At 39.0% G+C, this 27,842-nt stretch overlaps 1 protein-coding gene across 10 annotated transcripts in view; it reads right to left on the bottom strand.

Moving 5' to 3' along the window:
• Positions 1-27,842, bottom strand: part of KDM4C (lysine demethylase 4C) — a 413,529-nt gene that overhangs the window by 173,815 nt on the left and 211,872 nt on the right. For 9 of the 10 annotated variants that reach the window (XR_013387736.1, XM_077911907.1, XM_077911913.1 and 6 more), the window contains 4 exons: positions 18,948-19,141; positions 15,429-15,667; positions 12,932-13,245; positions 7,627-7,735 (listed from right to left, as the gene is read on the bottom strand). Coding sequence is in view for 8 of the 10 variants with exons in the window: in XM_077911907.1 (XP_077768033.1) it covers positions 7,627-7,735; positions 12,932-13,245; positions 15,429-15,667; positions 18,948-19,141 (856 nt within the window). In the remaining 2 variants the exon portion in view is untranslated. Of the gene's footprint in view, positions 1-7,626; positions 7,736-12,931; positions 13,246-15,428; positions 15,668-18,947; positions 19,142-27,842 lie in introns of those variants that run through there. The other variant, XR_013387737.1, reaches the window with a different exon arrangement.

Here is a 27,842-nt window from a genome sequence, read left to right as displayed (position 1 = left end):
CACAGAGTTACAAAATCTGGATTACAATTCAATGTCAGAAAGCCAATTCAGAAGCACTATTATACAGCTACGGGTGGCTCTAGAAAAAAGCATAAAGGACTCAAGAGACTTCATGACTGCAGAATTTAGAGCTAATCAGGCAGAAATTAAAAATCACTTGAATGAGATGCAATCCAAACTAGAAGTCCTAACGACGAGGATTAACGAGGTGGAAGAATGAGTGAATGACATAGAAGACAAGTTGATGGCAAAAAGGGAAACTGAGTAAAAAGAGACAGACAATTAAAAGACCATTAAGATAGATTAAGGGAAATAAACGACAGCCTGAGGAACAAAAACCTACGTTTAATTGGGGTCCCCGAGGGCGCCGAAAGGGACAGAGGGCCAGAATATGTATTTGAACAAATTCTAGCTGAAAACTTTCCTAATCTGGGAAGGGAAACAGGCATTCAGATCCAGGAAATAGAGAGATCCCCCCCTAAAATCAATAAAAACCATTCAACACCTCGACATCTAATAGTGAAGCTTGCAAATTCCAAAGATAAAGAGAAGTTCCTTAAAGCAGCAAGAGACAAGAAATCCCTGACTTTTATGGAGAGGAGTATTAGGGTAACAGCAGACCTCTCCACAGAGACCTGGCAGGCCAGAAAGGGCTGGCAAAATATATTCAGGGTCCTTAATGGGAAGAACATGAAACCAAGAATACTTTATCCAGCAAGGCTCTCATTCAAAATGGAAGGAGAGATAAAGAGCTTCTAAGACAGGCAGCAACTGAAAGAATATGTGACCTCCAAACCAGCTCTGCAAGAAATTTTAAGGGGGACTCTTAAAATTCCCCTTTAAGAAGAAGTTCAGTGCAACAATTCACAAAAACCAGGAATGAATAGATATCATGATGACACTAACTCATATCTCTCAATAGTAACTCTGAACGTGAATGGGATTATTGACCCCATCAAAAGGTGCAGGGTTTCAGACTGGATAAAAAAGCAGGACCCATCTATTTGCTGTCTACAAGAGACTCATTTTAGACAGAAGGACACCTAGAGCCTGAAAATAAAAGGTTGGAGAACCATTTACCATTCAAATGGTCCTCAAAAGAAAGCAGGGGTAGCCATCCTTATATCAGATAAACTAAAATTTACCCCGAAGACTGTAGCGAGAGATGAAGAGGGACACTATCTCATACTTAAAGGATCTATCCAACAAGAGGAGTTAACAATCCTCAATATATATGCCCCGAATGTGGGAGCTGCCAAATATGCAAATCAATTAATAACCAAAGTGAAGAAATACTTAGATAATAATACACTTATAGTTGGTGACCTCAATCTAGCTCTTTCTATACTCGATAGGTCTTCTAAGCACAACATCTCCAAAGAAACGAGAGCTTTAATGATACACTGGACCAGATGGATTTCACAGATATCTAAAGAACTTCACATCCAAACTCAACTGAATACACATTCTTCTCAAGTGCACATGGAACCTTCTCCAGAATAGACCACATACTGGGTCACAAATCGGGTCTGAACTGATACCAAAAGATTGGGATCGTCCCCTGCATATTCTCAGACCATAATGCCTTGAAATTTGAACTAAATCACAACAAGAAGTTTGGAAGGACCTCAAACACGTGGAGGTTAAGGACCATCCTGCTAAAAGATGAAAGGGTCAACCAGAAAATTAAGGAAGAATTAAAAAGATTCATGGAAACTAATGAGAATGAAGATACAACTCTTTGGGATGCAGCAAAAGCAGTCCTAAGGGGGAAATACATCGCAATACAAGCATCCATTCAAAAACTGGAAAGAACTCAAATACAAAAGCTAACCTTACACATAAAGGAGCTAGAGAAAAAACAGGAAATAGACCCTACACCCAGCAGAAGAAGAGAGTTAATAAAGATTCGAGCAGAACTCAATGAAATCGAGACCAGAAGAACTGTGGAACAGATCAACAGAACCAGGAGTTGGTTCTCTGAAAGAATTAATAAGATAGATAAACCATTAGCTAACCTTATTAAAAAGAAGAGAGAGAAGACTCAAATTAATAAAATCATGAATGAGAAAGAAGAGATCACTACCAACACCAAGGAAATACAAACGATTTTAAAAAACATATTATGAACAGCTATACGCCAATAAATTAGGCAATCTAGAAGAAATGGACACATTCCTGGAAAGCCACAAACTACCAAAACTGGAACAGGAAGAAATAGAAAACCTTAACAGGCCAATAACCAGGGAGGAAATTGAAGCAGTCATCAAAAACCTCCCAAGGCACAAGACTCCAGGGCCAGATGGCTTCCCAGGGGAATTCTATCAAACGTTTAAAGAAGAAACCATACCTATTCTACTAAAGCTCTTTGGAAAGATAGAAAGAGATGGAGTACTTCCAAATTCGTTCTATGAGGCCAGCATCACCTTAATTCCAAAACCAGACAAAGACCCCACTAAAAAGGAGAATTACAGACCAATATCCCTGATGAACATGGATGCAAAAATTCTCAACAAGATACTAGCCAATAGGATCCAACAGTACATTAAGAAAATTATTCACCATGACCAAGCAGGATTTATCTCCGGGACACAAGGCTGGTTCAACACTCGTAAAACAATCAATGTGATTCATCACATCAGCAAGAGAAAAACCAAGAACCATATGATCCTCTCATTAGATGCAGAGAAAGCATTTGACAAAATACAGCATCCATTCCTGATCAAAACTCCTTCAGAGTGTAGGGATAGAGGGAACATTCCTCGACATCTTAAAAGCCATCTACGAAACGCCCACAGCAAATATCATTCTCAATGGGGAAGCACTAGGAGCCTTTCCCCTAAGATCAGGAACAAGACAGGGATGTCCACTCTCACCACTGCTATTCAACATAGTACTGGAAGTCCTAGCCTCAGCAATCAGACAACAAAAAGACATTAAAGGCATTCAAATTGGCAAAGAAGAAATCAAACTCTCCCTCTTCGCCGATGACATGATACTCTACATAGAAAACCCAAAAGTCTCCACCCCAAGATTGCTAGAACTCATACAACAATTTGGTAGCATGGCAGGATACAAAATCAATGCCCAGAAGTCAATGGCATTTCTATATAATAACAATGAGACTGAAGAAAGAGAAATGAAGGAGTCAATCCCATTTACAATTGCACCCAAAAGCATAAGATACCTAGGAATAAACCTAACCAAAGATGTAAAGGATCTATACCCTCAAAACTATAGAACACTTCTGAAAGAAATTGAGGAAGACACAAAGAGATGGAAAAATATTCCATGCTCATGGATTGGCAGAATTAACATTGTGAAAATGTCAATGTTACCCAGGGCAATTTACACGTTTAATGCAATCCCTATCAAAATACCATGAACTTTCTTCAGAGAATTAGAACAAATTATTGTAAGATTTGTGTGGAATCAGAAAAGACCCCGAATAGCCAGGGGAATTTTAAAAAAGAAAACCATATCTGGGGGCATCACAATGCCAGATTTCAGGTTGTACTACAAAGCTGTGGTCATCAAGACAGTGTGGTACTGGCACAAAAACAGACACATAGATCAGTGGAACAGAATAGAGAACCCAGAAGTGGACCCTGAACTTTATGGTCAACTAATATTCGATAAAGGAGGAAAGACTATCCATTGGAAGAAAGACAGTCTCTTCAATAAATGGTGCTGGGAAAATTGGACATCCACATGCAGAAGAATGAAACTAGACCACTCTCTTGCACCATACACAAAGCTAAACTCAAAATGGATGAAAGATCTAAATGTGAGACAAGATTCCATCAAAATCCTAGAGGAGAACACAGGCTACACCCTTTTTGAACTCAGCCACAGTAACTTCTTGCAAGATACATCCACGAAGGCAAAAGAAACAAAAGCAAAAATGAACTATTGGGACTTCATCAAGATAAGAAGCTTTTGCACAGCAAAGGATACAGTCAACAAAACTAAAAGACAACCTACAGAATGGGAGAAGATATTTGCAAATGACGTATCAGATAAAGGGCTAGTTTCCAAGATCTATAAAGAACTTATTAAACTCAACACCAAAGAAACAAACAACCCAATCATGAAATGGGCAAAAGACATGAAGAGAAATCTCACAGAGGCCATAGACATGGCCAACATGCACATGAGAAAATGCTCTGCATCACTTGCCATCAGGGAAATACAAATAAAAACCACCATGAGATACCACCTCACACCAGTGAGAATGGGGAAAATTAACAACAGAGGAAACAACAAATGTTGGAGAGGATGCGGAGAAAAGGGAACCCTCTTACACTGTTGGTGGGAATGTGAACTGGTGCAGCCACTCTGGAAAACTGTGTGAAGGTTCCTCAAAGAGTTAAAAATAGAGCTACCTTATGACCCAGCAATTGCACTGCTGGGGATTTACCCCAAAGATGCAGATGCAATGAAACGCCGACACCTGCACCCCAATGTTTCTAGCAGCAATGGCCACAATAGCCAAACTGTGGAAGGAGCCTCAGTGTCCATCAAAAGATGAATGGATAAAAAAGATGTGGTTTATGTATACAATGGAATATTACTCAGCCATTAGAAATTACAAATACCCACCATCTGCTTCAACGTGGACGGAACTGGAGGGTATTATGCTGAGTGAAGTAAGTCAATCGGAAAAGACAAACATTATATGGTCTCATTCATTTGGAGAATATAAATAATAGTGAAAGGGAATAGAGGGGAAGGGAGAAGAAATGTGTGGGAAGTATCAGAAAGGGAGACAGAACATAAAGACTCCTAACTCTGGGAAAGGAACTAGGGGTGGTGGAAGGGGAGGAGGGCGGGGGGTGGGGGTGACTGGGTGACGGGCACTGGGGGGGGCACTTGACAGGATGAGCACGGGGTGTTATTCTGTATGTTGGTAAATGGAATACCAATAAAAAATAAATTTATTTTAAAAAAAAGAAGAAAAAAATAATTACATACCAGTTTTTATGTAAAGGCTTTTATGTTATATTTTAAACATAATTCTTTTCTTAAATATACCCTCTCTGCTCTACCAGAAACAACACTGTTTTGCTGGTAAGTATAGAAAATCTTCCAGAAAAGAACAAGCTGAGAGCCTGGAAATCCTTGCTGATTCTGTAATTACTGGATCTTCCACTAACCAGAATGGTCTCTATAGTTTCAGATCATTTGAATATCAAAGAGTCACTTCACTGTCCTTTGAGAAGACCAACTTAGCAGTGACTCTTAGCTCCTAGCTACACATAAATTCCCAGAGGTGCTGGATCAAAATTTTTCCCCTTTGCTGTATTTCTGTTAGGGAGTCAAATTCCAGCTTCAATAGAGAAATGTTCATTTACCAGCAGAAGACACTGTTTGCTGTTTTTGAGATACAACTTCTCAGATGTTCTAATCTAGTTATGTTCCTGACTGACATACACCTACTTGTATATGAGGAATGCAAGAGGAGTCTAGTGGTCAAGGTAGAAAAATTCACAAAAGAAACTGGATTTGGAGTTGTGTACTCCCAATGAGCACTAATCCCACAGTTCATCATTTTCTAATAATGGTGTTCATTCACTTCCAACTGTACCAGACACAGAGGCAAAAGGCAGAAGTAACATTCACGAGTCCCATGATATATATACACTTGACCCTTGCACAACTTGAGAGTTAGGGTGGCCAAATCCCCATCCAATTGAAAATCCACATATAACTTTGAACTTCCCCAAAACTTAACTACTAATAATAGCCTACTGTTGACTAGAAGCCTTACCAATAACATAAACAACCAATCTTTGTATATTATATGCATTATATACTGTATTCTTACAATAAGATAAGAAAAGAAAATTTTATTAAGAAAATCATAGGGAAGAGTAAATACATTTATAGTACTGTACTGTATTTATTGGAAAAAACTCACCGAAAAGTGGACCTGCACAATTCAAACCTGTGTTGCTTAAGGGTCAAATATAATTTACTCCTGGACACAGGATATTCCCCCTTGTTAGTATGGAAACTTGCAAAAATATTTAGCATCACTAAAATTCTGATTTTTTTCTTTTCAATTCTCAAAAATCCTCAGAGGATCCTTTACTATGTCCTTAACATATTAAAATACAGAGCTTATGGCTGCAAAAAAGTACAATCACCCCAATGTTTCATCAAGACATTTAACCTTAAACTCTTGAGATGCCTTTGTTAAACCAATTCATTTAAAAATTTTGTAAGTTATACTGACTGAAACCAGAAGTGCTCTCCATGGAGAAACGCTGGGCCAATTTATGATGGCTTGCATCAAAATAAGAAAACTGGAGAAAGTAGTTTTCCTTATGTGTTAGTATAATCCATTCCTTTTCAAAAAGCTACACTAAACACAGCCGATGATGAAGAAGGGTAATTAAAATTCAAAAGTAATGTATGGTAAGCAGTAATTACCTTATACAGAATTGTCCTTTATTTTGACACTAAGAGGAAAATGGTTTGTGCTGAGCACAATAAAGTAGGAGAAAGAAGAAATGAACATGATGATATATGGAAATAAACATGAATATGTTTCACTACTTCTATTACTAGATACAGAATTTCACCTTTGGCTGGTGTTACAGAAATTGCTACAATCACTGATCCCTACACTGATGATCTTTTTTCCTAACTAAACATAGGGTATAAAAGTAGACAGCAAAAAAGAAAAAAATCTGCTACAGATGTCTACTCTGCTGACTGTATTCAAACCAAACAAGAAGCCTGAACCCAAGGTTCATATTACTCCATTGAGAGCATCATCACAAGCACATGATGTTAACAATTTGCACCAGTAAAGGACAATACTTTGAAGAAAGGCTTTTTATAGAAAACCTATTTCAATCGATCTTTTTAGAGAAAAGAAAAATAAGCACACACACACACACACACACACACACACACACCCGGATGTGTTATGAGATGCTTGCAAGAAAGAAACAGTGAGTCAGTGGTCTGATTTTTAACTGAAAGCAACAAAAAGACATTTTTGGAAAAAGAGAGAAAGAGAAGTAAAAAGGGTAGCCAGGTAAAACAAACAGATAAGTACTATATCCAGGAATAGTAACTGGTTGTAAATGAAACTACTTCACATCAAGCCATGTCAGTAAAATCTAGTTAAGGAGAAAGGATGTTTCACCACAAACCAGGCATAACAGGATATGGAGGGCACTGCACATGGTTTCTTATTCAAGATGGTGTTAAAAATATTGAAGGACTCAAGTTAAAAATAAAGACAATGCAAAGAAACCTACCGCATGGTAACTCTGTGATCTGACACCTTTAGAGAAGTGGTTCTCAACTTCCTCTAGATTATCTTAAGGCAAATGTCAGAAAAGACCAATTTTATCCCATCATATAAAATGGGAAAACTTTGACTAGGAACATAGCCAGCTTATATGAAGCATGAATTTACCCTTAAAATCCAAATTCCTTTTGTATGTAAACTGTTTATTACTTATGATTTCCTTATGTATATCTTTACAATTTGGTCAAATTTCTTCTCTACCAAGCAATTTTTAGACAAGTCTGTTATAACAAACAGAATAAATGCTGCATACCACATAGTATACACAGAATAAACACTGCAAAACATCACAAACTCACCTTCATCACTTATTGCCTGCTGCTTCACCAGAGTCAGTGGGGATCTTGCTGGAGGCTTACTAAGAGGATGGCGCCAACTTTTAGCAGTTTTGGTTTCTCCTTCTATTCTCTGGTCACAGAACAAAAATGGAAAAGAAACACTCACAGTTAAACATTGTTATGAATGAAAAACTATGGTTCACAATGATTTATGACAATTTAATTATAAAGAATTCTTATACTTATTTATGTGCTGGGGAATTAGTCCTTTATTTAAAAAACAAACAAAACCTATAAGTCAAAAGAAACAGGAACCCATCCTATTAGTTATTTTTCCAAGAGATCAATTAACTGTCCTTCCACTGCATATTAAACTACTATCTATGGTATAGGGTAGGCTTATCAAACTTGTAATGAACTCAGCAGTTATCAAGTTTTCAAAAGTTCTTCCAAACTAATCTATATTTAGAATTATAAAATCATAACAACATAGAACTATGGCATTTGGTCACCTTGTACTGGCCACGTGTGAAAATCTGGCAGATTATTTTGCTTTCTATCTTCACCCAGAATGCAATACTGCCAAAGTGAGCCTGTATACTTCCTTCCACTGAGAAATGAATGACCACTTCTCTGAGGATCAAGTAAGAAATGTAAAGAATTTTTTTAATATGGTATATTACTGTCATCTTGAAACCACTTAAATTTTACATAAAAATTTTTGTCTGGTCTCTCCAAACTATATTTTCCTTCCAAGGGTATATGAAAAACCACATATACCCTGACATCTTCAGATAACATCTACTTATAAGCTCTCTTGCCCATGCAATCAGAAACAGAGAAAAAGAGATGGAAGGAGGGAGATGCTCAGAGAAAGAGTCTGAAACTAATGGATCTGCATCAATAATTGACTAGGGAATAAAGGAGTCTCAGAAATGTCCTTGGTAAGCTGAAAAAGCAGTGGCTAGAAGTAGAAAAACTACACCAGCTTCGGACACCAAAACAGGATTATGAGAAAATGTGTGACAACATTCTCATCAAAGCTGGGATTAAGGAAAGGATGTCAAAGAACACAGAATGAGGGGAACCTGGGTGGCTCAGTCAGTTCAATGTCTGACTCTTGATTTCTGCTCATGACCTCAGAGTCATGAGATCAAGCCCCGTATTAGGCTCTGTACTGGGCATGGAGATTCTTTCTCTCTCTCATTCTCTTTCTCTCTCTCTCCCCCCACCAGTTCTTCCCAGGCCCCCTCCTCTTAAAAAAGAAAAAAGTAATACCGGATGAGATTTATCTGTGGTTCATACTAGCTAAAATAATTTTTTTAAGATTTTATTTATTTATTTGAGGGAGAGAGACAGAGATAGCAACAGAGATAGTGAGAGAAAGCACAAGCAGAGAACAGAGGGAGAAGCACACTCCCTGCTGAGCAGGGAGTCCCTGTGGGGCTCAACCCCAGGACCCCAGGATCAGACCTGAGCCAAAGGCAGACGCTCAACCACTGAGCCACCAACACCCTCTACCTAAAAATTAATATGAAATATTTATCAAGTCCTCACTATATGCCACATTGTTCCTTAGAACTGAGCTACAGCAGGAAAAACTACCCCAGGTCTCAGCTTTCAAGAAATGTGCATTACAAAAGAGGAAGGCATAGACAATAAACAATAAGAAGTATGTTTACTAGGTATTATTAAGAAATATGCAGTAGGGGTGCCTGGGAGCGCTATCCATTGAACCTCTGACTCTTGGTTTCAGCTCAGGTCTGATCTCAGGGTTGTGAAATGGAGCCCTGCTTCGGGCTCTGCACTCAGTGTGAAATCTGCTAGATCCCCTCTTCCTCTCCTTCTGCCCCTCCCACTCATGTGTGCAAACACAAGTTCTCTCTCTCTCTCTCTCAAATAAATCAATCTAAGAAGAAAAGAAAAGAAAAAAAAAGAAAAGAAAAGAAAAGAAAAAGAGAGAGAGAAAGGAAAAGAAAGAAAGATGCAATAAAGAAAAAAGGGTTGAACAAAAGAATGGAAAGAGTTGGGAGGGAGCTATTTTACACGGGGTCATCAGAGAAGGCCTTTCTGACAAGGAGACATTTGAATCTTGAGTGCACTGAGGGAGCTGTCTGGGCTCAGAGAAGGATTTAGGGCAACAGGAACAGCATGTAAGGTGTGAACATATTCAGTGTATTGCAGGAAGAACATGGAGCCCAGTTATAGACAGACACTGTTCAAAAAATAGTATTTCTTGGGAAGTCTGACTGAAGTGTTATACGCATAGACACAGCATTACATTTCATACTAAGAAACACTGGTCAAAACCACATGAGAACAAAGTGGGTCTGTACTGCTCTGAAGGGCTGCCTGACAGCACAGTGTGAGAAGAGAGTATCACACAGCTGATTCTGTGAAGGAGCAAACCAAGTCACTTGGGCCTCCATAGTAGCTGGGAGCATTTGCTCAGTGAAATGATAAGGTTGGAATAACCTGGTAGCTCAGCGGTTAAACCCATCTGCCTTCGGCTTAGGACATGATCCTGGAGTCCCAGGATTGAGTCTCTCATCAGGCTTCCTGCATGGAGCCTGCTTCTCCCTCTGCCCATGTCTCTGCCTCTCTCTCTGTGTCTTTCATGAATAAATGACTAAAAATCTTAAAAAAAAAAAAAAAAAAGGTTAGGATGAAAGTTAAAGGCACCGAAGGTAGAATCACCAACACGCCAACACTGAAAACAAGGAAAGAGAAAAGTTACTTTGGGTTCCATTCTAATTTAAAGAATGTGAGTACATGTAATTTAAACAGGCATTTGACTCATTCACCATTCCACAAAGAACCCCAGTATCTGCTTAGCTGCGCTTAATCCCCATGTGAAATTAAGTTGTAAATTTTGCTTATTATTATGTGAAAACTATTTTCAAATTTCCCTTAGCAACCATTTCAAATAAATTAGATCATATTTTATTTTTCTATTTCTCTTATGTTTTTGATAAATATTTAATAGTTCAGTAGGATACACAATGATGCATAAAATGGTAAAAGTTATTGGGTCAAATTAGCAAATTATCTATATTTTATTTGATATTTTAAAACTAGTATGACTATCCCCAGATTTCTTCATCTAATATCCCTTGTAACTCAAACATGTGACAATGCCTGTGGTGAGATGAAATGTGCAAGAAATGGGTCTGTCCAGTGACCAGCTCAATTTGTCAGCTCCAACAACTGATACTCTTCTTGTGTCCTCAAATTCTCTCATCCAGTTGTATAGGTCAACACAGGGCCATGAATTCTGACACTACTACACACAATCGGAGCTTGCCTGGTCCATTCACAATCTTACGATTAAAGCAACAGTTTATACTGAAAGCATATAATATAGGGACGCCTGGGTGGCTCAATGGTTGAGCGTCTGCCTTCAGCTCAGGTCATGATCCCAGATCCTGAGACCCTGTATCGGGACCCCTATGAGGAGCCTGCTTCTCTCTCTGCCTATGTTTCTGCCTCTCTCTCTGTGTCTCTCATGAATAAATAAATAAAATCTTAAATATATATATAAATGAAAGCATATAAATGAACAAGAACATATGAGAACAGGGAGGCCCTCTGTAAAGAGTTGGAATGGAGTGCCTGGCAATCAAGAGGGGTCTTGAGTTTTCTGAGAGGCAAAACGCTTGTTTCTGGCAGCAGGTGGGACCAGAAAGGTCAACCTGGTCCTAGAATCAGAGCCCAAGAGGAGACAAGGGAAAAAAAGACCAGGTGAGTAAAACTAGAGCCTGTGGGAAGCCTGCAACCCAGAGGTCTAAGTGATGGCAGGAGGCAGTCAGAGCTGCATGTGAATCATTTCCAGTATGGTTAATATTACAGGTAAGAGAATCATTCTATAATCAATGTCAGTATCCCTGTGATATCCTACTACAGTTTTCCAAAAGGTACCACTGGGGGGAAATGGGGACACCAGATCTTTCTGTATTATCTCTTACAACTGCATATGAATCTATAATTATAACAAAACTAAAAGACAACCTACAGAATGGGAGAAGATATTTGCAAATGACGTATCAGATAAAGGGCTAGTTTCCAAGATCTATAAAGAACTTATTAAACTCAACACCAGAGAAACAAACAACCCAATCATGAAATGGGCAAAAGACATGAAGAGAAATCTCACAGAGGAAGACATAGACATGGCCAACATGCACATGAGAAAATGCTCAGCATCACTTGCCATCAGGGAAATACAAATCAAAACCACAATGAGATACCACCTCACACCAGTGAGAATGGGGAAAATTAACAAGGCAGGAAACAACAAATGTTGGAGAGGATGCGGAGAAAAGGGAACCCTCTTACACTGTTGGTGGGAATGTGAACTGGTGCAGCCACTCTGGAAAACTGTGTGGAGGTTCCTCAAAGAGTTAAAAATAGACCTGCCCTACGACCCAGCAATTGCACTGCTGGGGATTTACCCCAAAGATGCAGATGCAATGAAACGCCGACACCTGCACCCCAATGTTTCTAGCAGCAATGGCCACAATAGCCAAACTGTGGAAGGAGCCTCGGTGTCCAACGAAAGATGAATGGATAAAGAAGATGTGGTTTATGTATACAATGGAATATTACTCAGCCATTAGAAATGACAAATAACCACCATTTGCTTCAACGTGGATGGAACTGGAGGGTATTATGCTGAGTGAAATAAGTCAATCGGAGAAGGACAAACATTATATGGTCTCATTCATTTGGGGAATATAAATAATAGTGAAAGGGAATAGAAGGGAAGGGAGAAGAAATGTGTGGGAAATATCAGAAAGGGAGATAGAACATGAAGACTCCTAATTCTGGGAAACAAACTAGGGGTGGTGGAAGGGGAGGAGGGCGGGGGATGGGGGTGACTGGGTGACGGGCACTGAGGGGGGCACTTGACAGGATGAGCACTGGGTGTTATTCTGCATGTTGGCAAACTGAATACCAATAAAAAATAAATCTATAAAAAAAAATTTAAAAAAAGAAAGTCATCAAAAAGAAATATGTAAGTATGTACATGACAATTAAAATTAAGAAACAAAAAAAATAAAACCAAAGTTCAGTTTTAGGAAAAGGTAAAGAGAACAAAAATTAAACTACAGCATGTAGCCAAAAATTCCATACTACCTGAATTATCACCATGTGAGCCCAAAGTCACAAAAGGCTTACCTCCCAGTCATCAAAAGAAGTATGACTCAGACCTGTTAATGTGAAAGGTTATTTCTACCCTATAGCAAGATTTAGATGCACAGCATGGTCTTCCAGAAAGTACTCTCACCACACAATAAATATAGTAAAAACAGACATTGCCACATACTCCAGGGAGTTCGAGGCCATTTCTCTCCCCACTGGAGATCGCTGGGATTTCCCCAAGTTCAAGGCCACTCCTGCGGCTCTCCACATCACTCTCTTCTCCCTCTGTCAACACACTGTTAGTTTCTGCCACTGAGGAGCACGACTCAGGTGACTTTGGCCATGGAAGCTTGGGTGGGTCTGGTTCCTTAGATGTCACATGGCCACTAGACAGGGAATCACCAGCTTCACTGGGATGTGAAGGTAGGATTATACCACAGGCTTGGTTATCCTTAGTTTCTATTTCTTCTGTTATAGATGTGCTTAAGCAACTGTTTCCTGAGGAGTGAAACAAAAGGCTGTTAACAAATCTTACATTGCATGATTACTCAATTAGAATTCTCAATTAAATTTCTATCTTTCAACTTATTCTCTAAACTCCCACAGACATGAGTGGGAAAGTCACCATGGCACCACAGAGCCTTCATAGTTATTACCGTGAGATCTCAGAGTTTGGTAAAGAATATACTTACCGACAAAATGAGTTTAAAAAGGGATTATGCTTTGACCAATGTCAAAAGCCAATGCTATAGTAATAATTACCCAAAGCAACAGCAATTTGAAATCTAAAAATAGGGATTATATTCCAATACATGATGCTAAGAGCTTCTACTAATGAAACATTTGGCTCAGAGAACATATGGAAAGAACATATACAAGGGTGTGCAGATCCCAGTAAGAAGTATGTCCCACACTAAGCCTGCACCATAGGCTGATGGAATATAAAAGGAAACGACACAGCGAGCACGTACCCTCACTGCCATCTCTGGGCACCCTTCCCCTCCCTTACAAACAGTTGTGGGCATCATCTCACCTACCGTACACTAGCTCTGGTGCTGAACACAGCCCAGTTCTGTGCCTAAGTCTCCTGCCAGGTCTCAAACCCTGGAGGTCAAAATATAAGGAACCATGTGGCAAAGGAACTAATAAAACTGGGTTCCCCTGGCCCAAATTACCCAGTAATCCATCAAGTATCTAATTAAAACCTGTGTGATTAAAGACTACAGTAAGGGTCTATTTGAAAAAAATCTAGAAGGGCCTGGGAGGCTCAGTCAGTTGAGTATCTGCCTTCTGCTTAGGTCATGATCCTGGAGTCCTGGGATCCAGCCCCACATCAGGCTCCCTGCTTGCAGGCTCCCTGAGCTTCTCCCTCTCTCTCTGCCCCCTCTCATGCTCTTTCTTTCACTCTATGTATCTCAAGTAAATAAAATCTTTTTTAAAAAATCCATATATATAGCACAACTGTGTTCTCTGCACTGCTTGCTACTTCTTTCTCTACCTTCTCCACCTTGCAATTTTCTATTAATTCATCACAAATTAATTCAGGTGTCACCTAGTCCAGCAAACCTTGCCAGGCCAGCCTCTGGTCTTCCTGTAGTCTTTCCTTGGTATAACAGCAATACCCTAGGACATACATCTCTATTATGGTACTTATCACACTGGATTGTAATTGCATGTTTGTCTAGCTCTCCAATACAGTATGAACTGACTAAAAAGAAAGTCTATTATTTAAACTATTTAAACACAGATGGTTGAAGGGCAAAAAGCAGTGAAAACGGAGACACAAGAGAGAATCAAAACAGGACTATGATAAGGACTTTTTCTTTTACTCTAAGAATAAGAGTAAAAAGAAAGTAGGGACAAGACCTACCCTACATCTTTTAAAAGGATCACTCCTACTGCCCTATGGAGAAGTGACAAGCATGAGTAGAAGGTAGACACCGGAAGAACAGAAAAGAAGCAGTTTCTGCAACAGTCCAGTCAAGAGATAATGGAACTTTGAACAAGGAAGGAATAAGGGGTGGATGGTCAGATTTGGGGGAGTCCCACAGTTGAAAGATAGACAGATGAGCAGGATGAGAAATTATCAATTAGCTCAATTAGTAAAAGAACAAAAATTCCAAAAAATATTAAAGAGGTAAAGCATTACAGTAGTTTCAGAAAAATCTACTATAAAAGGGAAGAAAGCAAAGTAGTTGAGACTGAAAGTGATGACTTCAGAGAAATGGCCAGGGGACCATACACACCATTTCAAAAACTGAATGATTCTTGTTATTCTTTTTTAAAATCTTAATATTTATTTTCTTCTTAAAATTAAGTTGAAAGCTAAAAACCTGCAAAGAATTATCTATAATTGGTTTTTACTATTCCATGTGAATTTAAGAGAAACTTTCCAAGAATGTATTGTGCATTATAAATTCAGTTGCACCCCCCTCAAAAATTTTTTTCATTTCAGCATTTTTTTAATTAAATCAAATAGGTACTGCTGGCTGTCTCATCATTCCATCACACATAGCAGTGATCCAATATTCACTTGGCCTTCTATTTCCTCATAGCATTAGATGCTTTACTGATTAAGCTATGTAGAAAGGTAAGATACCTATCCTAGAACACAGATTTAAGGCATCAGATCATCAACCATCTCAATACTTAAATGTGAAACCTAACATTCAGTTTCTCACCTGGGAGTTTGATATTATCTGATGAATTCTGATCTGGCTGCTTCCTGCTAGGAGAAGCTGCTTCTTCTGAAGGTGCTTCTGTGTTCCCCATCCTCACTGCTTTTTCTGGTTTTTCACTGACCTTGAGATCATCTGGGTCTGTGTCAGGGGAGAGGCTCTGTGCCCCCTCGACTGCAGGTGACACCTCTTCATCCTCCTCATTCTTAAGTCTCTTAGAATGAGAACCAGTGCACTGGAAACTATTAACACAGATTTAAGAGAAACTGTGGTGAGAGCAGAATGCTTGCAGTGGACAAGATAAAACATATACCAATACAAATGCTATTTTCATTTACTAAAAGAAGGGAAAAAACTGATAGCTTTTTAAGCATTATGCAAAAATAATCTTCATAAATAATAATTTTAGAATTGAAATCTTAGTGGTTTTAATAACAATTCACTAAAAATGAAAATTAAAACAACTGTAAATAATTGATTATTAAACATTATTGGGGAAATATCGTTGCTAAAATTGTAATAACAATATTAAAATCAGTTTGAAAATAAAGGGAAAATAATGACATGGGGGATAATAAAGTCATTAAATAGTTTTAGGTAATAAAGAAAGGAAAAGGAAAAGAGGAGATCTCTATAAGCTGTTATTAAAATCTCAGTAGATTATTTACATCCTAAGGTGAACTAGTGGCCATACACTTTCCTGAGTTTCATATAATTCTGAAGTACACATGAAAATCATTAAAATTAAATGCCAAATCATCATTAGCCAAAGAAATTAAGAGAGAAAGCAGGTTAACTATATGTATTTAGCATCTTATATCTACTTCTTATTTTCAGAGTGGACACCATTTTAATTTTTTTCTTCTCAGTATTTTCCAGAAAGTCACTTGATGGCTTTGTTGTCGATGCCTTTTGCATAAGACACATTTCAAACACTATCATTTAAAAAGAATTACAACTCAAATCTAAGCAACATGCATTTCCATGTCCACACACGCCTCACTAGGCACTACAGGAAGTCAGGGAGGGCAGGGTTTTGAAATGAAGGGGTAGCCAAGGATAACCTATGTAAATTAGCTTTCCCTGCTACTGGCAGTACTGATACCATCATCACCATTATCACTTTTACTGAAAACCCATGCATTGGCCATGCTGGAAATCTTCATATTATAAATAGCACAGTACATGTCAAATAAGATGCCTGGGACACCTGGATGGCTCAGTGGTTGAGCATCTGCCTTTGGCTCAGGTCATGATCCCAGGATGGAGTCCCATATTAGGTTCCCCACAGGGAGCCTGCTTCTCCCTCTGCCTATGTTTCTGCCCCTCTCTCTCTCTCTCTCTCTCATGAATAAATAAATAAAATCTTTTAAAAAATAAAATAAAATACGATGGCTGATATCTCTTTGACATTTCAGTGAATCACTCACTTCATTGGATTTCCTGGATAGAGTATTATTTAAGGGAGAGCAGCAATGCCAAGCCACAAGGCTGAGCATAATCAATGAGTGCCCCTTACCATGATGATTGCTTTCTAACTGGATGAGCAAAGTCCATCAATTATTTTAACCTACTAAAAGGCATTTCAAATCTGCTCAATGTCATAGATCTGTTCTTTATCAACCTAAAAGGACCACGGTAGTTAGTAACTAGGAGACCAGTTCATTCACCTAATTAAAGTGTTGTGTTTTCTGTCCACTAAAGAACAAGTCTCAAGATGTTCTACTGGGCTTTCTTCTGAACTCAGATTGACTACTGCCTTCTCCCACTGGGTAGCCTTTCTGGCATTGATTCTCTAAATCAGTATTTCCCAAACTTTTTTTTAATACAACCAACCCATTATATGTTATACATTTTAGAGAGTGACATGACACACTCATACATACATGCTCACATGTCAGGAATTAATACCCTTACCACAGAGGACTAAAATACTTTTTATTCCATTTTGCTTCCTAAATTAAAAATGCTGTTTCTAACCTACTAAATTGACTTGAAAACTAACAGTTTTAAAATCACAGCTGTAAACTGTAAGGTAAAATAAGAACACTTGAGTTTTAGTTCTGCTACTAATCCTGTGCCTCAGGTATATCTCTTAGAAAATGCAGAAATCTGACTCCATGTTCTTAAGTTTCCTCCACTCACTACCATTCTTAAATAGCAGAAAATAAACACTAAATAAGAAAATAAGCATCAGAAGTGTGCGCACTTCTGATTTAAAATTACAGTTATTTATTTAATGGCAAAAAAAAAAAAAACTAGAAAGGAGCTATAGACCTATATATGGGGGATTAAATACATGCAGTCATTAGGTGTCATGCTGTAACAAATCATTTAATTACATGAAAAACACTCATAAAACTGGTCATCAAAGGGTTAACAGAGCATGGCCCCAATTTTGGAAACATATATTCTACAATATAGTGAATACATATGTAAATGATATCTACCAAATGTTAACACTGGTTATCTCTGGATTGTGACGTTATGCGTGATTTGGGATTCCTTCACTATTCTTTTCCTTACTTTACAAATATTCTCCAATGCCAAATATTACTTTTACAATCTGAAAGAAAAACAATGAGTAATATTGGCAAATAAAAGTATATTATAAACCTAGAAAATATAAGAGCCTAAAAAGGTTGCCTAAGGACCTGAGCAACAGAACACACACTCCATTCAATGGGTTTTAAAATAGCAAGATGCCCAAAGATGACCTAAAAGCTTTTGAAATGGCCCTGGACACAAAAATGGAATACAGAATAAAGTTCACATGGACAGGGGATCCCTGGGTGGCTCAGCAGTTTAGCACCTGCCTTCAGCCCAGGGCGTGATCCTGGAGTCCCAGGATCAAGTCCTACATCGGGCTCCCTGCATGGAGCCTGCTTCTCTCTCTGCCTATGTCTCTGCCTCGCTCTCTCTCTCTCTCTCTCTCTTTCTCTCTCTCTGTCTCTCATGAATAAATAAATAAAATCTTAAAAAAAAAAGTTCACACAGACAACCATGTCAAATATCACGTGCTCTGCTTCACATCTCATTAAAGAATAAAACCATATGTATAAAATGTAGCAAAATATAGGCATCCCAATGAGTAAAGTATCTCAAATGTTTGACAAATGAGGAAGAAAACAACTAAAGTCAGAAAATCAGTAGCAAAATGAGAAAGTTTGACATCAAGTTACTGAAGTTTTAAAAATATGGAGATGAATAGAACACAATAATACGACCTTACTGTACATTAGTGTAAGGGGTGTAGGAGGCTCCAGGACTCTTCTATTTGCCACGTACAGCATGTCAGGAATATTCTCAAGCACATTATACACCCCTTCCTATATTTTATTTATTATACTTCTTAAGAATTATAAATACTTTGCCTAAAATTTTCAATAAGATATTAAGTAAATTTATGATGAAAAAAAACAGGAAAAAGCAAATAAATAGTTTTTGAGACCATCACATTCAATGACCCATTTTCATTGAGTAAGTACAACAAGTGCAATGGGGTGGGAAAGAAATCATTACCTCCTGGATGCTTTTCTTACTTTCCTCCTCCTCTGTAGCCATGCTTTCACTTCAGGTGTGGATTCTGGAGTAGGCTTTGTATGATCAATGGTATATATATCCTTTCCTTGCTTCCAAAGCTGATATCTGTCTGGCTGAAATTTCCTCACAAAGATATCCATTGAAATTTTCACCATGTCTTTCCTGCAGGTGCACTGAAAAGCAAAACAGGGTTGGAGTGCTTTAAACATTGTACCAACTACATAAGTCACACTGAGTCATGCTTTGTATGTACCATACATGAATACTCACTACATACCTGAGGATAATGTTTTATACTTTCAAATATGCAGTGAGTGATAAATTCAATTTTTTCTGAATGGAGGTGACAATCTATACATGTTTACAAATGATAAAATAAGATGACACATGCTGAGTGAAGTAAGTCAATCGGAGAAGGACAGTGTATTTCTCATTCATTTGGGGAATATAAATAACAGTGAAAGGGAATATAAGGGAAGGGAGAAGAAAAAGACTCCTAACTCGGGGAAATGAACTAGGGGTGGTGGAAGGGGAGGAGGGCGGGGGGTGGGGGTGCCTGGGTGACGGGCACTGAGGGGGACACTTGACGGGATGAGCACTGGGTGTTTATTCTGTATGTTGGTAAATTGAACACCAATAAAAAATTAATTTATTTTAAAAAAATAAGATGACATAATGCATTGTACAGTTCATCAAGAACTTGTATCAAAAACAACTAAAAGGAAAGAGCACATTTTTGAAAGCTGCCTGCAACAAAAGGATTGCCCTCTCATCGTATGCGTATCAATGCACTGAATGCTGGAAGGCCTATAAAGCTGAAAACCTAAGTTGCAATGAATAAAAGTAGCCAATGTATATTTGTTTAGAAAAATTCAACCAAAATATATTCTCACAAATTAACCAATAATTAGAACAAATGACTGACTTCTCTTCTATGTCCTATCCATAAGACACCCACCATCATCATTTTAAATATATAACTAAGAAGAAGGAATAGTGTTAAGGGGAGAAATTCAAAGAAAAGATTATTTTAAATCTACTCCAACTTTGATTATCATGAATATATACTCAGCAGTTCCATCTCATAAAACAAGTTTCCTTTAAAGACTTCAACAGCTTAAATTAATGTTTAGGTTGACATTCCATGTAACAAGGCAGATATCATTTAAGACAATCCCTAACACACCTGGTGACAGACTGGTTGACTCAACAACAGCTTTGAAACAGTAAGTCTCTCAAATACACTGGTGATAAAATCATCATCTCCATCCAAATTGATTTCAAAGCCTTAATAATCTCCAGACTGTACTATCTGTAGAGTTCAAATCTTGACAGGTATAAATGCTTTAAAATTTCAGGAAACACCTTACACCCAACCTGACTAAAATAACTTCTTTAACTGCAAACAAACATTCTGTTATCGATGATCCATGATTCTTCCATTCTCCTACATTCATAGTCAACATTTCCCAGTCCTTCCCTTCTCCTCCACTCCTAGAAATTCTGTCATTATCTACAATTAGTTCTTCCTTTAAAATGTCTCCTACGTTAGGTCCTTAGAGCTGTGTCCTTCCATCTTCACTTTCACACACTAAACCCTAGCATTACAAAGCAAACTCATTTTTCTGCTTATAGTCACTCCTAGCACCAATTCATCTTTATAGCTGTCACTTTAATCCCCCTCAAATATAACATATCATTTCTGAGTTCAATAAGCTGTAATCTATGTTGCTCTGCTTTTAGAGGACAATCTAGACTCCTGAGTACAGCATTCAAGGAATCCGAGATTTGACTCTGTCAGTGAGATTTCCAAGGTTCTCTCCCTTACAAGTCAACATGAATACTCCTCTTCAACCCAAGGACCATATTCATTAGAGCCCAAATGCACTAGATGCTTCCTTAACTCAGTACTTCTGCTCCTACCACAATGCCTTCCTGCTCATTCTTCTGCTATTACAAAGAAACAAAAAAAAAAAAAAAAATTCATCCTAACCACTATAAATTGTACCAACTATTCCTCTGAATGCAGTACTGTTTACCTACAACTCTGCTTTCTATCATTAGTTAAGTATAGAGAGAGTTCTGTAACGTTTCGCTATAATTATCTTGGCCTGGAATGGAATGTGAGAAATTTTAGGATATTTTGGGTTAAGATGCAATCTTTCCACTGAAGGAATAAACAGAAGTTCAGATTCATCAGCAGAAACTTTCTCATATTCTTTAAGTGTTACCAATATTTGCATTATGAAGAAAAGTAAGGGAGTGAACATAGACACAATTAAGTTTCTCTGGCGAGGGAGAATTTTTTTTTTAAAGATTTTATTTATTTATTCATGAGAGAGAAAGAGAGGCAAAGACATAGGCAGAGGGAGAAGCAGGCTCCCCACAAGGAGCCTGATGCAGGACTCAATCCCAAACCCCGGGATCACACCCTAAACTGAAGGCAGAGGCTCAATTCCTGAGCCACTCAGGCGTCCCAGCAAGGGAGAATTTTGTCTTACACATCTTACTTCCCCTTCCCCTCTCCCAGAAGTCCTAGATTTTGTAAACATGCAACAAGACCTACCACTCAGCTGATTGCTTGACTCACTAAAAAAGGATTAAGTGTTATCTCCAAAATAAAGTATTCAGAAATAGTAAAAAATACCCAAAATAATGCAAGGAACAATATCAGAGTTGAAAATAGTAAAATTCAGCAGCACAGAGAAATCTATTCTTGTTAGTACTGACAAATAGTAACAATCATCTAAATCCTCAGGAGAGAATGCACTACATAAATTTATTAGTAGGAAAATATGACCTTAACAGTCCCATTTAGAAATAAAGAAACTTGCAAGCTACATATTAATACAAAGAACAATAATAAGTAACAGATAATACTTTCCAAGCAAACTATTTGTGATATCAAGTCAAAATACTAATAAGAATGGCTATTTTTGCTACACCTACTGGTTAAAAAATGCTAAGTCCAAATTTAAAGAGAATTGTCAGGAGTCTGTATGCATTGAATTCTTCCTTCTTTCACCACCCGAAGACTTAAGAATCATGACTATTGCTCTTGTCTCGCAAGAAGTCAAATTCACACTATTATTTATACTGAAAACCATCAGTCTAATTTAAAGATGACAATGCTTTAAAAATGCAACTTTCTAAGACAGAAAATACTAAGTTAGTTGTCTCAATTGTAGAATTGGAATTGTCACATAACCACAATAAATAAATGATAAAATAAGTTAATACTTAAAATACCCAAACTGAGGTGTTACTTAACATATTTCCTTTGTGACACACAGGATGGTTAATTAGTTATGAAAAAACTACTTTCATGTGCAAATGTCTCATAAGGAAGGCTTCGAAGGTGTGAAAAAATGTGTGAAACAATTCTGCTTTTCAGTCTATTTATATGAATTAAATAATTAGGAAGGAACTAAGAAAAGGATACCTTAGTAGCAACTTGATATGGCTGTTGTGGTTATTATGAGGGTGTTACAGGTTGAATTGTGACCCCTTCAAAAGGTATGGTGAAGTACTTACCCCAAGTATATCAGAATGTGATCCTATTTGGAAACAGAGTTAATGCAAAAGTAATGACTTAAGGTCATACTGGAATAGGGTGGGCCTACTGGATTAACCAATAGCACTGGTATCCTTATCAGAAAAGAAGAAATATAAACACACAAGGGAGAAGGCCATCTGAAGATGAAGGCACAGGTTGGAGTAATATGTCTACAGAACAAAGACTACGGAGGGTTAACTTCCACCACCAGGAAGAGGCTGGTAGGATCTTAGAGGGAGGACAGACCTGCTGGCACCTTGATTTTAGATTTCTAGCATCCATAACTGTGAGACAATACATTTCTGTTGTTTTAAGCCATCCAGTCTGTGGTGCTTTGTTTCAGCAGTTCTCAGAAATGAATACAGCCTTAGAAGACTAATAACAAATTGTTGATACTGGCAAGTGCATTACTGCTGTAACAAATGCCTAAAAAATGTGGAAGTAGCTTTGGAGAAGAAAAGAGTAAAGAAACTTTCCATCATCATAAGCAATACATACACTGTCATGAATAGAATGGTTGCTAGACATACGAACTTTGTTATAGGTGCTTTTGGGAAGGTCTTGGATGGAAATGAGGACAATGGTATTGGACACTGGTGGAAAGGTGATCCCTCTTACAAAGTGGCAGAATTATGTTCTTCTGTTGGGTGGCAGGTAAAACTTGTAAATGATGAGCTTAAATATGTAGTTGAGGATACTTCCAAGGGAAGTATGGAAAGTGCAGCCTTGTTTTCTTTGCTGTTTATCATAAAATAGGAGAGGGAAGTAATAAACTGATAAAGGAACTGCTAAGCAAAAAGGAAAACCTCAGCCTATCCACATAAGCATGGTCTGGAGACCGGGCCAATGGTTTGTGGGACAAATACTTGCTATGGAGATTCAGCATGTGAATTATAGATCACCTCAATCATCTCAGTGGAAGCCAGGACTAGAGATGTGGTTATCCTGGAGAGAAATATGGAGGGCTTCCCGGTCTGATGGCTTGGAGAGCCATGATTGCGCAGAAAGCCAACACAGTTTTCAAGATTTTTATACCAGCAAAAATTCTGCTAGCTTGGACTGAAAGGGCTAATAGAGACAGAATAAAATGAAGAATGACTCTAAGGGCAAAGTCACCAAACTAAGGACTGAACTAATAGGATTTCCTCAGGCTGTCAGAGCAGCCTTAACAAATTAATATACTGGGGGTACAGAAAGATGCTATCACACATTTTTTATAAGATACATAATTGAGGGATTAAATCAGAAAACACATTCATGTTAAGTTCTTCTAAAGAATAAAAACCCCACAAAAATTGCTATCTATTCTAAGGTATAAAAGATACTATGCAAATCATTCCTTTAAATATATTAAAGTATTCCTTTAAAATTCTATCTGGGATTGTATCTTAGAAAATTAGGTAAAGAGGGAGGGGCAAGATGGCAGAAGAGCAGGGTCTCCAAATCACCTGTCTCCACCAAATTACGTAGAAAACCTGCAAATTATCCTGAAAATCTATCAATTCGGCCTGAGAATTAAAGAGACAACACCTGGAATGCAACAGTGAGAAGAGTTCGCGCTTCTATCAAGGTAGGAAGACGGGGAAAAAGAAATAAAGGAACAAAGGCCTCCAAGGGGGAGGGGCCCCGCGAGGAGCCGGGCTGAGGCCGGGGCGAGTGTCCCCAGGACAGGAGAGCCCCGTCCCGGAGACGCAGGAGCTGCACCGACCTTCCCGGGCGGAAAGGGGCTCCCAGGGAGGTGGAGCAGGACCCAGGAGAGCGGGGATGCCCTCGGGCTCCCGGGGACACTAACAGACACCTGCGCCCCGGGAGAGTGCGCCGAGCTCCCTAAGGGCTGCAGCGCGCACGGCGGGACCCGGAGCAGCTCGGGGGGGGCTCAGGGGCGGCTCCGCGGAGGGGGCTGCGCGGCCCCGGGAGCAGCTCGGAGGGGCTCGGGCAGAGGAAGAGGCTCCGTGCGGAGGGGGCTGCGCGGTTCCAGGAGCAGCTCGGAGGGGCTCGGGCGGCGGCTCCGCGGAGGGGGCTGCGCGGCCTGGGAGCGCGAATCCACCAGCGCAGGCTTCGGAGCACAGGGCGCCGGGACACAGCCCAGGATCCGGCCTCCCCCGGGACAGGCAGAGGCCGGGAGGGCCCAGGACAGCAAAGAAGCTCCTGCCCCGAGCTGAGCAGATCAGCGGCCCGCCCCAAAGCCTCCAGGCCCTGCAGACGGAGAGCTCCGGAGTTCCTGCGGGGGCTGAATCCAGGTTTCCAGAGCTGGCCCCGCCACTAGGGCTGTTGCTCCTGGGGCCTCACGGGGTAAACAACCCCCACTGAGCCCTACACCAGGCAGGGGCACAGCAGCTCCCCCAAGTGCTAACACCTGAAAATCAGCACAGCAGGCCCCTCCCCCAGAAGACCAGCTAGACTGACTGACAACTTCCAGAGGAAGCCAAGGGACTTAAAGTACACAGAATCAGAAGATACTCCCCCGTGGTTCTTTTTTTTTTTTTTTTTTTTTTTTGTTCTGTTTTGTTTTGTTTTGCTTTTTGATTTGTTTCCTTCCCCCACCCCCTTTTTTTCTCCTTTCTTTTTCTTTCTCTTCTTCTTCCCCTTTTTTTTCTTTTTCGTTTTTTTTCTTCCTTTTTTTTCTCTTTCTCTTTTCTTTCCTTCTTTCTCTCCTCTCTTTTTCTCCTTTTCCCAATACAACTTGCTTTTGGCCACTCTGCACTGAGCAAAATGACTAGAAGGAAAACCTCACCTCAAAAGAAAGAATCAGAAACAGTCCTCTCTCCCACAGAGTTACAAAATCTGGATTACAATTCAATGTCAGAAAGCCAATTCAGAAGCACTATTATACAGCTACGGGTGGCTCTAGAAAAAAGCATAAAGGACTCAAGAGACTTCATGACTGCAGAATTTAGAGCTAATCAGGCAGAAATTAAAAATCACTTGAATGAGATGCAATCCAAACTAGAAGTCCTAACGACGAGGGTTAACGAGGTGGAAGAACGAGTGAGTGACATAGAAGACAAGTTGATAGCAAAGAGGGAAACTGAGGAAAAAAGAGACAAACAATTAAAAGACCATGAAGATAGATTAAGGGAAATAAACGACAGCCTGAGGAAGAAAAACCTACGTTTAATTGGTGTTCCCGAGGGCGCCGAAAGGGACAGAGGGCCAGAATATGTATTTGAACAAATTCTAGCTGAAAACTTTCCTAATCTGGGAAGGGAAACAGGCATTCAGATCCAGGAAATAGAGAGATCCCCCCCTAAAATCAATAAAAACCGTTCAACACCTCGACATTTAATAGTGAAGCTTGCAAATTCCAAAGATAAAGAGAAGATCCTTCAAGCAGCAAGAGACAAGAAATCCCTGACTTTTATGGGGAGGAGTATTAGGGTAACAGCAGACCTCTCCACAGAGACCTGGCAGGCCAGAAAGGGCTGGCAAAATATATTCAGGGTCCTAAATGAGAAGAACATGAAACCAAGAATACTTTATCTAGCAAGACTCTCATTCAAAATGGAAGGAGAGATAAAGAGCTTCTAAGACAGGCAGCAACTGAAAGAATATGTGACCTCTAAACCAGCTCTGCAAGAAATTTTAAGGGGGACTCTTAAAATTCCCCTTTAAGAAGAAGTTCAGTGGAACATTCCACAAAAACAAGGACTGAATAGATATCATGATGACACTAAACTCATATCTCTCAATAGTAACTCTGAACGTGAATGGGATTATTGACCCCATCAAAAGGCGCAGGGTTTCAGACTGGATAAAAAAGCAGGACCCATCTATTTGCTGTCTACAAGAGACTCATTTTAGACAGAAGGACACCTAGAGCCTGAAAATAAAAGGTTGGAGAACCATTTACCATTCGAATGGTCCTCAAAAGAAAGCAGGGGTAGCCATCCTTATATCAGATAAACTAAAATTTACCCCAAAGACTGTAGTGAGAGATGAAGAGGGACACTATATCATACTTAAAGGATCTATTCAACAAGAGGACTTAACAATCCTCAATATATATGCCCCGAATGTGGGAGCTGCCAAATATATAAATCAATTATTAACCAAAGTGAAGAAATACTTAGATAATAATACACTTATACTTGGTGACTTCAATCTAGCTCTTTCTATACTCGATAGGTCTTCTAAGCACAACATCTCCAAAGAAACGAGAGCTTTAAATGATACACTGGACCAGATTGATTTCACAGATATCTACAGAACTTTACATCCAAACTCAACTGAATACACATTCTTCTCAAGTGCACATGGAACTTTCTCCAGAATAGACCACATAAAGGGTCACAAATCAGGTCTGAACCGATACCAAAAGATTGGGATTGTCCCCTGCATATTCTCAGACCATAATGCCTTGAAATTAGAACTAAATCACAACAAGAAGTTTGGAAGGACCTCAAACACGTGGAGGTTAAGGACCATCCTGCTAAAAGATGAAAGGGTCAACCAGGAAATTAAGGAAGAATTAAAAAGATTCATGGAAACTAATGAGAATGAAGATACAACCGTTCAAAATCTTTGGGATGCAGCAAAAGCAGTCCTAAGGGGGAAATACATCGCAATACAAGCATCCATTCAAAAACTGGAAAGAACTCAAATACAAAAGCTAACCTTAAACATAAAGGAGCTAGAGAAAAAACAGCAAATAGATCCTACACCCAAGAGAAGAAGGGAGTTAATAAAGATTCGAGCAGAACTCAACAAAATCGAGACCGGAAGAACTGTGGAACAGATTCTTTGAAAGAATTTGGTTCTTTGAAAGAATTAATAAGATAGATAAACCATTAGCCAGCCTTATTAAAAAGAAGAGAGAGAAGACTCAAATTAATAAAATCATGAATGAGAAAGAAGAGATCACTACCAACACCAAGGAAATACAAACGATTTTAAAAACATATTATGAACAGCTATACGCCAATAAATTAGGCAATCTAGAAGAAATGGACGCATTCCTGGAAAGCCACAAACTACCAAAACTGGAACAGGAAGAAATAGAAAACCTTAACAGGCCAATAACCAGGGAGGAAATTGAAGCAGTCATCAAAAACCTCCCAAGGCACAAGAGTCCAGGGCCAGATGGCTTCCCAGGGGAATTTTATCAAACGTTTAAAGAAGAAACCATACCTATTCTCCTAAAGCTGTTTGGAAAGATAGAAAGAGATGGAGTACTTCCAAATTCGTTCTATGAGGCCAGCATCACCTTAATTCCAAACCAGACAAAGAACCCACCAAAAAGGAGAACTACAGACCAATATCCCTGATGAACATGGATGCAAAAATTCTCAACAAGATACTAGCCAATAGGATCCAACAGT

The sequence above is a fragment of the Canis aureus genome, chromosome 10, assembly GCF_053574225.1.
Source record: "Canis aureus isolate CA01 chromosome 10, VMU_Caureus_v.1.0, whole genome shotgun sequence".
In the NCBI taxonomy this organism is placed as follows: domain Eukaryota; kingdom Metazoa; phylum Chordata; class Mammalia; order Carnivora; family Canidae; genus Canis; species Canis aureus.
Note: the sequence above shows the minus strand (reverse complement) of the source record. Positions and strands in the feature narration are given on the sequence as shown.